Raw genomic sequence first — 12,017 nt, forward strand, 5'->3', positions numbered from 1 at the left:
CCATGTATTAATAGATCATTTTTGGATTTATTTTGTAATTTACTTTTTACATAGCAATTTAATTGTCAGTATTTTTTACTCAGCTTAGGTAAGCCTCCTGCATGGTCTACAAAAAGCTTTTGAATGCTTTGGTTGACTTGGCATCTCTTTTGAATCAAAAATGCTCAGTCAGTGGCAGCTAGGAGTAAAACGATGTGAACTTAACGATTTGATAGTTTTCCCTCCTGCTTCCTGATTACTGATTGATATTTTCTCTGCCTGTTCAATTCTGATACATTGCTGTTCATTAATATGAGAATGGAGCTAGCCAGATGAAAGGTTAACACAGATTTATTTCCACTAGGCGCATGATGTCAAAGCACCTTGTGGTTTTATGTACGTTATGAAATTGCTTTTCATGCAAATGGTACATTTATACTGGATGAAACTATAAATATAAATTCAGGTAGAAATGTAATTATTAACCTTGAGAACGTTAATTGATTTATAAAATGTATTTCATGTGTGGAAAAAATACATTTAAGTATAATTGGTAAATTACTAATTAATTTAGCTAAGTTAAATGTAGTGAGTAATTTAGTAATTTTGTGAATAAATTAGACAATTACAAAATGGAGAGAACAACTTACTAACTGGTGAAATGAATGTTAAAGGGCCTTTTGCCTGCTATATTTGGTTTCAGTCTAACATGGGAATCTCCCATCTTTTCTAGATCTCTTGGAAGGAGTAGAACAGAAGCTCTCTATTTGTACAGTAGTTCTAAAGCCTACTTTGTAATATTGACATGTTTATGTGGAGTCTGCTATCAGTGCCAATGGTTGCTGGAACTTCTTGTAGAAGATAAACTTGTGGATGAATGTCATGAGGTCATTATTGCAGTTAGCGCCTAGTTTGTGGGCATACTGATGCCTCATTAATCAGATTATCTGCCATCATTGCAGTCTACATAGTCTACTTTTGCACTACTGTTGTGCGCTCTGGATGTCTATTCCAGTCTTAATTTGTAAAGTTAAAGTTGTAAGTTTAGAATCTTTTTTTAAATTGGTATGTAACTGGTGAAATGTTAGATATAAATAATGCCATTAGTGCTTTGACCATTTCCTGCAAAAAGCCCCATTCATTTGTTCAGTCCACCTGGCAAATTAGCTCATGTCTATACACTTGTATTTCAGATTGCTGTGGACACAAAGCTGCATTTAGTTACAGGTGTAGGTGTCTCAACTATTTGAGAGCTGCATGCTGTTGTACATCACTTTTGTGAATAAGAAAGAATAAGGCTATTGAATTTCTTTTCATTTGTGAGTTACCTGTAGTTTCCTGGAGAAGCTCTCATTTGGGAGAAATGTTAAATGTGAATTATTATCAGTCTGCTTTGGCAGTCAAGTGGCTATCCAAGACACAACACAACAAAGAGTAAGAAGTTCTAGTTTTCATTTCAAAATGCCCCCATCTGTACCACCAAAAGATAAGTTAACTTGTCGTGCCACTCATCTCTTTTTGTGTGAGAGCATGGGTTTTTTTCTGTATCTACATAACAACCAACGCTGAATCTTGCAAGATAATTTACTGTGTGAAGAGGTTTTGATGTGAACGTATTTATTTTTTACAATTTTATTTCAAGCCTAATTGTTGAATTGTGTTACAAAAGGATGTGTTTCAGGGAAAATGAATTTGTCATTTCTCTGAACTTAGGAGTGGCCTCTTGCTTTTTCTCATGTGAAAATCTCATTGTAACTCTCACTTACACATGCAGTGCTGCTGAGTTATGAGTCTTTCATACTGGTGGAAGAACTCTGGTAACTCACTGTCACAAGAGAACTATCATCTTGTATGTTTAGAATTATCATCACATAAATCATATAATGAGGAATTTGGGCTGAAGGGACTCCGTTCTGAAGAGGGGAAGTGGTGTACTTGTTTACCGCATAAATTGCGCTGCTGGTTTTTATTGTGTGGTATATCTCTTTGATGCAGTTGAAATCTCAACCTGTGTTTTATTGCAGACAGTGTCAGAATGATGTGTTTGGCTTGCAATGATGTGCTTCTCTCATAAAATAAACTGCCCGTGGCATAGAAGTGTTATTACAAATACCTACACGGCCAGGCAGAACGTTGAGAGGCTGATGGGTTGATGCATCCTTTGGTGTCCACCCCAAGGTTTAATTTAGCACATTTAGCATTTGACTGGGACATGACTGTATTAGTGGTTACAGTATTAGTAAAGTTGTGTGCGCCTGCCATTTCATACCTGTTCCTTCCTTCCTTCTGAAGATGTTGACATCTGCTAACTATAATTTCACTTGAATCCTAATATCCTACTGCTGTGTGAATATTGACAAACTGTTAGTGAGCTATTCTATAGTTTGATCCTATTTTTGCCTCAAATCTGCATTTGCATTTGAGGAAGATTTGCTGAGCTGTCAGAAACAACAGCAATTCTATACAATAGCTCTTGAGCTTGGGGCACCAATGTAAATTTGAATGTTGCCTCAATTACAACCAGTTACTGCACATGGACGGTGTTTAGATTTTAGAACATCCTGTCCTGCCAGTTTTACCACTGGAAAGGTCTTGCTTTTTTTTCGTAATTCTACCCACCTCTTGCCATCCAACAGAATAGATCATGTTTAATATTCTACTGTTATTTGTGCTGAACAACATGGTAACAAAAGGCTTCACTGCCCAAAACACAGAAAACACTAGCAGGTCTGTTGGCACTGTAAAGATGATTGACAAGTTTTCAATTTGGCAAAGTCTTTCTTATTCCATAGAATGGTCTGCATCTGAAAAATCAAACACTGTGTCACTCTAAAATTTTCCAAGGCTGTTTCATACTTCCAGCATTTTCAGGTTTTTTTGTAAGTTGGGTCAATATAATGAAAAGTTCTTCTTAACTCTGGCGTTGGTACATTTTTCTTCATGTTTTCCTTTTCCCTTTATTTTACACAAGGGTAAAGACTGACATGAATCAACAGATCTTTGCACATGTTCATCTGCCACTTGAACATTCTGTGATTAATATCTAGCTGGGATTGTCAATAGAGTTCAGTAGTTTATTTTCCATTTTCAATTTAAAAAGTCAGGTTAAAAAATTGAAAACTGTCATTTGAAAATTGGCATTGCTAGCAGGGACAGATGCCAAGATTATTGCTAAGGTTAATTTTAAGACTAGTTACGTTTGCTTTCAATTTTTTTCACATTACCACCCCTCCTTTCCTTAAAATTTTGAATCCTTAAAGTAGTTGTGGGACCTTTCGTACATGTTGCCTAACTATTCATGAATCTTTCTGGTCATTGTTAGGAGAGGATGCTATGACCAAACATTATTACAGAGCTTTATGGATAGAATGATTCAAAAGACACACGTTTTACTCAAACTATCATAGCAACAATGAAGAGACAACAAGGTGTAGAGCTGGATGAACACAGCAGGCCAAGCAGCATCAGAGGAGCAGAAAGGCTGACGTTTCGGGCCTAGACCCTTGTTCAGAAAATGTTGGTTTAATATTTCTTTTAACATTGTAATTATTTTTTTCTAATTTCCAAGGTACTTGGCCGTGAGGTGTACACATCTAACAACCAATTGGGAGGTGTCCAGATCATGCATAATAATGGTGTGACTCACACAACTGTGTATGATGACTTTGAGGGGGTTGTTATCATCCTTCAGTGGCTATCCTACATGCCGAAGGTTTGTATTCCAATTTGGAGTTTGATGTATTGACAAAAATGTTTTAATCTTTTAATGTGTTAGTCAGTCATTATTTATGATAATTTAATAATTAAAAGTTATGATCAATATTCCAGCTGTTCTAGGCATAATTGCAGTAACTGTTATCAACTGGTATTATACACTTAACAGACAACTCACACTAGAGTTTATCTAAAGTTAATAGCAAATACCCTATTTGAACACACTGAATTTTTAAAATTCATAGCATGCAATTCTTTTTGACAGACCAAAAACACATTGGACATATAAAAATAATAATCCAACCTTTCTTGTTAAGCATATTATAACATGTTTTAATTTAACAGACAATGAATCATAGTTTTACTTGCATGGCAGATAACGATGTGCACTTTTATTTCAAGTCAATAGCCTGCACTGTTGTTGCTTAACAAGCAATGTCCCTAGTTGCCATACATTTAATAGACAATGGTTATTTAACAGATGGCAATGTTATAAACAAAATAATACAACTTGGACTGTTGGTTATATAATAGACAATAACATACACCGTATACTAGTCTTAATAGACAAAGAGCTGCAATGTTAGAATTACCAGAGGATAAGAGCTGAAGTATGTCCTGGGCACTATAGAACCAATAAGCAGAATTTACAAAGAAAATGCAAGTGAATTTTTAAAAACTTTTTGATTGAAAATAATATTTTAAATTGTGTGACTTTGAGAAAAGAAGATTTGTTGGCGGCAGTTGGGAGTAAGAAATGTGTATTCTTGTTTGAGGTGTTAGCTAATTGACCTCTTGGAAAGTTTCATTGTTTTTTCATAGGGATTTGGTTTCCTAGATTCTAGTGAAGGATCTAATGTGGATGTCCCTGCTTATGTTCAGTGTATGTACTGTAGTTAATTTATTCATTTGAATTTGCAGCACGATGCTTCAAGAGCTTATGATATTTTTAACTAGTTTGTATGTTTAGAAATAAGTTATTTATTGAAAATTGCACTGATTTTGTTTCTCGAATTGTGTTTTGTATGTAGAATGTGTCAAGTTCAGTGCCCATCCTCAAGCCTAAGGATCCCATTGATCGAACAATTGAATTTGTCCCCACTAAAACACCTTATGACCCTCGGTGGATGCTTGCTGGAAGACCTCACCCAAGTAAGGAAAAGAAAATCTTTTGCTGTGGTCAAATCATATTACATGGCTGGCTGAATTTATTTCTCCCAAGTAGTAAAAGAAATCTTAGTTGAGCAACTGTGGTTATGGGACATTAACCTGTACATTAACATATACTTTCTCACTTATTTGGTTATCAAGCATCCAATTGAGTGAGTTACTGGTTTTGTCTTTTGAACTTAAAACTATACTCTCTGAGCGCACCATGCCCATTTTTGAGTCTTCTACTTTTCAACTCTCTCCTCCTAAATTAGTATGGTCTTAGCCCGACAGTGATGGTCACCCTCTTACCACAACTAAATAGTCACTTTAGGCATGTTCAGATGGACTTGACAGTGAGCACTGGCAGACTATCTTGACTGTGGAATATGTGTGCTCACCGGTTTCTGCAGATGTGTGGCAGCATTGCATTGGAGTGTTTACAGGAGTGGGAGCTGTTGTCATTCTTTTTCCATTCCTAACCAAGGGGTTAGAAGCCAATACCTAACCCTAACCCAATTCCTACCAGTAATCTGCCTGAGATCAACTCACATGAAGCTAAAATCTGGAACTTCCTTGTAATTAGCTAGAATACAGAAAGTTTCACATTCCATTCCATAGTTTTCTGAAAAAGAAAGATATACAGTGCAAAACCACAACCCATCTAATTGTATTATTGGAATTATGTAATGATGGTTGCACTTCAGCTGATGCAATTACTTTTGTGGTAGGTTCCCAATGAAAGTTGCTTTCGTTGTGACATAGTTTCTGAGTGAGTGGTACCTCAAAGTGACTAATTGCTGCTAATTATCTTCAACTGCCTAACTGCAAAGGAGTCAGTTGATGAATTGGCGACTGCAGTACCGAGCAGTTCTGGCATAGCCACAACTTGACACTGCACCATTCAGATGTCAGTTTTGGGTCAGGACTAATAACTGGAAAAATAGAAGGCAGTAACATTCTGAGCAGTACACTGGAGAGGAAAGGCTGAAAAGCTATTTAGTCAGCTGTTCCATATGCCAACAAGTCCTGAGCAGCATGTTTTCAATACTGCATATTATGGATCACGGAATCTGGAAAGATACTTGGGATTGCAGTTTTCTGATATATGAATAATAATCAGTTATCATAGTTATTTGCTTATAGTAAACATTTGAGTTACAGGACAAGTCCGTAATTGTAATCGGATTTTACTGTATGCCTTGTACAGAAATCAAAAATAATCACTACCTCCTGCTGTATTTTTTTCAGGATTGCAAAGTCGTAAGACTCCTTACTTCATTATGGCTTTTTTTCTTCCTTTAATGTATGGACTAAATTTCAAGTTTAGATTCATCAAATTACAATTGGTCTTGCATTTTCCCCCAATCTCTTTGACCCTCTCCTAGATTTTTAAATGTTAGAATAACAATAAACAACGGCTAATGGTGCTACAATAACTTAACAACTCTTGGTGTATATAGTGGACCGTGCATCATGGAACAATCTGCTGTGCCACACTTCAGAGGAATACATAAATTATTCCTGTACTTGCAAATTTCTATCTTCACTATCTTTGCTGCAGCAACACCACAATTTACATATTGGTTGTTTGAAATGTGTATTTTCCAGAGTGCTCCTTGGAAAGCAACTGGGCTCAGTTGGTAACACTCTTGAGGTAAAAGATTCCTTTGAGACTGCCACTTCAATACAGTGCTGGGGAAATACTGCTGTTCTCAGATCAGGTTTTAATCTGAGATTTACTTCAGTGGTTCAGTGGACATTGGTCAACTTTAGAGTCCTCCTGGTGTCCAGGCAAACAAATGTCCATCAATAAACACCACAAAAAATAGATTCACGGTCATTCATTTCTCGCTGTTTATGGAATAGATATGTGCAAATATGTTGATCTACATTAGTGATGGCACTTCAAATTTGTTGTTATGTGAAGTGCTTCGAATGTGTCAGAAAAACTTGATGAGGTATTTTAAGCATGTATGTTTGTTCTTTCTCTATTTGGATTAAAGTGTTAAGTGCTGAGAGAAAGGAATGATCCAGCTTTATGCTATTGACACATGTTTGAGTATTCATTATGTTGTAGTGAGGTAATTGTTCCCATTTCCAGAATGCTGTACCAGCAATGTTTCCAGTGACTCTTGCTCTTAATTTAGTGAGCGGTTTAAAGAGCAGCTGATTCGTGGTGATAAGTTACTTCAGATCTCCCATAGGTTAAAAGTTAAAGTAATTTATTACAGGAGATAGCACTGTGATAGTCTTCATATTGACAACAAACACAGGTTTGGAATGTAAAAGGCAGTCAGTGACACCTGACTTCAAGATAATTCCAGGATTGATGGTCGCATTATACTGTAGGGTTGAAGCCACAGGATTGAGAAGTAGACTAACAATATGTTAATTACAGTTTTACTTTTGATTCAAACACTTGCTGAAGTGATTAAGTTAACCTTATTGCTTATCTAAACCTCTGGGGTTTAAATTGCTTTTTTGTGCTTTGTTATTTTTCCATGTAACTCTCCTTAATTTACTGAGTTGTTCCTCTATGCCACCTTTCACAGAAATTTTCAAACTACTTTCTCCAGATTCCAGTTAGCTAGGAAAGTGCATGTTGACACTTAATCAGTGGTTTTTAATGTCAGCAAAATGGCCATGAAGAAATGTTACTATTTGTAAGCCAATGGTGGAGGAATATACAATATTAAACTCAGTTCAAACATCACTGGCCATGTGTGCAGAAAAATGGTAAGTGAAATTCAATCTGGAGAAGACTCAAGTGTAATGCCTTTGCTGGGGACAGACAGGTCAAGGAAATATACAATAAATGATAGAATTCTCGGGGGTGTAGAGGAACAAGAACCATGGGCTGTATGCTTATCAATTCTTGGAAAAGAGTCCAACACATAAATTAGATATTCAAGAAGTGGATCAGTGCCACCTTGAGGAATCTTGAATAGCAACAAATATTAACCTAGCCAGCCACGCCCATTTTACATGAAAATAATAAATTAGAAAGAGAAGATAAATGGGATACTTTCCTTTATTGGTTGAGGCCTGTAGTGTAAGAACGGGGAACTGATGCTGGCAGTGTACAAAATACTAGGTAAGCCCCAGCTGGAACCCTGCAAACATGCCTGATCAGTTCATTACAGGATGGATGTGATCATGCTAGACAAAGTACAAAAGAAATTTACAAGATTATTTCCAGGAATGAAGAATTTTACCAGTGAGGATTGATTGGATAGAATTGGGCTGAATGACTAAGAAAAAGTTTAATGGAGGTATGTAAGATTCCGAGGATCTTCAGTAGAATGTATAAGAAGGAACTATTTCCATTTGTAGAGAGATCAATGATGAGGGACTGTTTATTTAAAGTATTTGGTGGAAAGATTAGAGGGAAGTTGAGTAATTGAGGAACTCACTACCTGAAATGGTGTAGAAACAGAAACCCTTATTGCATTTAGAAAATATTTGGGCATGCAGTTGAGGTACTATAAGGTACATGATTACAGACTAAGAGGTGAAAAGTAGGATAATGCTGGATAGCTCTATTTTGATCAGCACAATAAATATGGGCAGAATAGCCTCACTTTGCTGCAAATTTCTCTTTTTATTGAAATATTCCATGCGTGGCTTCAGCTACAAACTAATAAACATTATTCAGGGCAACTTGGTAAGGTCCCACATACTTTTCTGGTCATTCTCGTGACCAGAGAATGGTGCAAGGCTGCTGGGAGTAATGATTAAAGTGCATGAACGAAGGGAACATTTTCCACCAGTAAAGTACATTTAAAGAAAAATGATACATTTTCCGAACTTCCTTTATTCATGTAGCACAAAAAGGACAATGGCAGAGTGGCTTCTTTGACTATGGATCCTTCATGGAGATCATGCAGCCTTGGGCACAGACAGTGGTGGTGGGAAGAGCCAGGTAAATAAATACATTTCTTTCTTTGATTCATTATTTCTCCTGCCCTCCTCCAGGATGATCAAGGACGCTGGGGTAAGATCCATTGAGAAAATAATTCTTTGACTGCACCACGAAATCACAGCCCACTTTGAAATCTATGATGCTACATCCATTCTGTGTTATCAAAGTTTTAGAAAGCATTCTATACCATGTTTGCATTGAATAGTTGTTATAAATGAATGTTTAGGTAAATGTGACTCAGTAATGTAAACCTATTACCACTAATTTCAAACAATGTGTGACAAATGGAAATAGAACTTTCGGATTTCTTACTGTAAAGTAAAATACTGCGGATGCTAGAAATTATCCTTTTATAGTTATAGGTATGACAGTGCTTTTATGATTCTCAGTTTTTCAACATGCCAGGTGCAAAACAAAGTGCAAAGTCCCAATTTCAACATAGCCACCTAACACTGACTTTCAACCACATTTTCCAAATCTCAGCCATAGACTTCACAGTGAGATTCAAACAAATTAGCTGTGTTTTGGGGTGTACACTGTTGTAACTGGTAATGGTTCCCAAGAGATTAATGTTCATATTACATTGACTCCACCCATTCGACTGATATCATACAGCCTGTGGGTAGAGACAAGGAATTCTAGTCAAGTTTTCAGAGGGAGCAGGTTATCAGTACCAACTCCTAAGGTCCTCGTAACTATGTCTGAGCAAATGTAGTGAACTAAACCTTGTTGTTATCTAAGAACAGTGCCTCTTCTGTAGGTGTTCTATGGTTATGTATCCTCTACTGTTAATCACTAGATTCAAGACAAAGCAAAGATGAAGAAGGATTGGTGGTAGTGCGCAATGCTTACCAGTATTACATACTGTTAGAGGTGGTAAATACCACAAGGTGTCAGCAGTAGTCATCTGGGAAAATACCACATGCCCCATAAGAGCTAGCTGAACCTTCACAAACTCATTTTATGCAGAATATTTAAGAGTCAGCAAAAATCACTTTGAACTTGAACCCAGATGAATGAGACTGTGAAATAAAATCGTAATGCAGTAAAAGATAAAAAGGAACATTTAAAAACGTGCAAACAGACAAGGCTTAAAAGAAAGTAAAGAACAGTCCAAAAGGCAAAATGAAATGAAAAGGAAATGATTACCAGAGAAATATTTCTTGCATGGCTGCATCTCTGAAAGTGGATGTCAAAGAGGGACAAAATGACATCTTTAAAATAGATGCTAGAGATAGATTAACAAAAGATGTGGAAAATTAGTTGCATAATCAGGGATGCAGTTGGAGTAAATAGTACCTGTTCACATATGTTATGCTATACCTGTGGAGAAGATGGGACATGAACCCAAGCCTTCTGGCCATGCATTTGAAGTAGATATTTTCTATGTCAACTTGTTCCAAGATGTTATTACACACATCTTGCCAGAAAGGTCTTGAACCAGGACCTCCTGGCCCAGAGGTAAAGACTCTACACTGTGCCACAAGAGCCTGAACTTCTATATGTTGAAATCTCTGTGTTCTATTCATTTTAGATATTTTTACTCAAGTTGTCTAGACATGCTGTGACACACCTATGGAGGAGGTAGGACTTGAACCCAAGTCTTCTGGCCCAGAGGTAGGAACACTACCACTGTGCCATAAGAGTACTATGTAGTTGGAATAGACACTTGTCATTAACCTGTTCAGACATATTATTACATGCCTCTGAAGCAGGTGGGATGTAAATGCAGGCCTCCTGTCCTAGAGGTAGGGATGCTGCCACTGCATCACCAGAGCCAAGGCTCAGTTGGATTAATCTTTAGTGGAGAGAAGTACAGTGGTTTTTGCTGAGTTCATCCCGAGAGCTCTGTGACGCAGGACACTGTGTGCACTACGGCCAGTTCCCCAGGATGCACGTCAAGACAGAAATCAGCTACGCCTCGAAGACCATCAACTTGGTGAAAGGCCTTCTTTGGTCTGACCAAAACTTGCTGGCCTTCCAGTGCAAAGAGTTGACCTTGATCAAGTGTTGCAGACTGGCACATTCCATGGTTCAGGACTATGTGCTGAGGGATGCACTAAATTTTGAGGCTCTAAGAAAAATTGGCCTTTCTACCAAGGTACAATGCAGGTCTGTTCAGTTATCAGACCCTCTCTTTGCCTCAAAATGTATGTAAATAGTGTCCTGCATGAGTAGGAAATGCCCCTGGTTTTACAACTGCGGGGAAGGTGAAATTCCATTGCTTGTTTTCTCTACATGTAAAGACTGCACAGAACTGTTTTCATGCCTGTGTATGTACATAAAGATTTTTTTATGAATAAAGTATATCTTTACAACAAAAAAGTCACACTTCAGTAGCAGTCTGTTTAAGACAGGCAGCAGCAGCACTTCATGGGCACTCCATATGCACAATGAAAGTGGATTTTTCTGAATTGAAATCATATGATGCTTTATTAGATAAGTGAGAGTTTTAGTGTTGTCTGCTATCACTCAAAGGTATAACTTCATACAGTACTACAGAAGAAGGGCAATCAGCCCTTTGTAACAACTACCAATTATTACAACTCTCCTCATTCCCCTATAAATAATGCTTTTTTTAAAATACTTTTTACATAGAAATCCAGTTCTCTTTTGCAAGTTCTATCAAATAAGTTTCCATCGCCATTTTAGGCAATGCATCCCTGACCATCACAACTTCATGAGTTTGAAAGAAAAGGTCTTCATATCCCAATCGCCAACAACTTTTTTGCCAGCTGGCCTTTGCTTACTGGGTCCCAGGCAGTGGAAACAGCTTCTCCCCATTTGCTGTATCAAAACTCCTCATTATTTTGAACACCTCTATTATATCTCCCTCAATTTTGTCTGTTTTAAGGAGAATCATCCAAGTTTCTTTAGTATCTTTAGATAACTGAAACTCCTTAAAATAGTAAACAAAAGGATTTTGTACAAATCTTTTGGAGTTCTTGCTAATGTTATTCTGTAATTCCAGCCCATTTCTATTTAAAGCAGTTGAAATAGGACACTGACAAAGGTTTTTAAAACACTCTACAAATCCTAGAAATCATAGCTAAAAATGGGAGACTTATGGAAACGTGTAGCAGTACAACTAGTAGGTTTAGTTATCAGCTTGTGTGTGACCCTTCATTCAGAACTGGCCATCTTCAGTCAGGAAAGTGGCAGCCAGTTTCCCTTCACTAGCTGCATGCTACAGACTGACTATACCCACTTGTTAAAGTGACCCTCGTGTTAGAGAAAGCAGCATCACAGC

General features: G+C 37.2%; 1 protein-coding gene across 3 annotated transcripts in view; it reads left to right on the top strand.

Moving 5' to 3' along the window:
- acaca (acetyl-CoA carboxylase alpha) overlaps positions 1 to 12,017 on the top strand; it is a 269,320-nt gene that overhangs the window by 199,258 nt on the left and 58,045 nt on the right. For all 3 annotated transcript variants that reach the window (XM_048612563.1, XM_048612564.1, XM_048612565.1), the window contains exons 45-47: positions 3,548 to 3,691; positions 4,725 to 4,845; positions 8,671 to 8,767. In XM_048612563.1, the coding sequence (XP_048468520.1) occupies positions 3,548 to 3,691; positions 4,725 to 4,845; positions 8,671 to 8,767 (362 nt within the window). The remainder of the gene's footprint in view (positions 1 to 3,547; positions 3,692 to 4,724; positions 4,846 to 8,670; positions 8,768 to 12,017) is intronic.

The sequence above is a fragment of the Rhincodon typus genome, chromosome 26 (assembly GCF_021869965.1).
Source record: "Rhincodon typus isolate 14 chromosome 26, sRhiTyp1.1, whole genome shotgun sequence".
Taxonomy (NCBI): Eukaryota; Metazoa; Chordata; class Chondrichthyes; order Orectolobiformes; family Rhincodontidae; genus Rhincodon; species Rhincodon typus.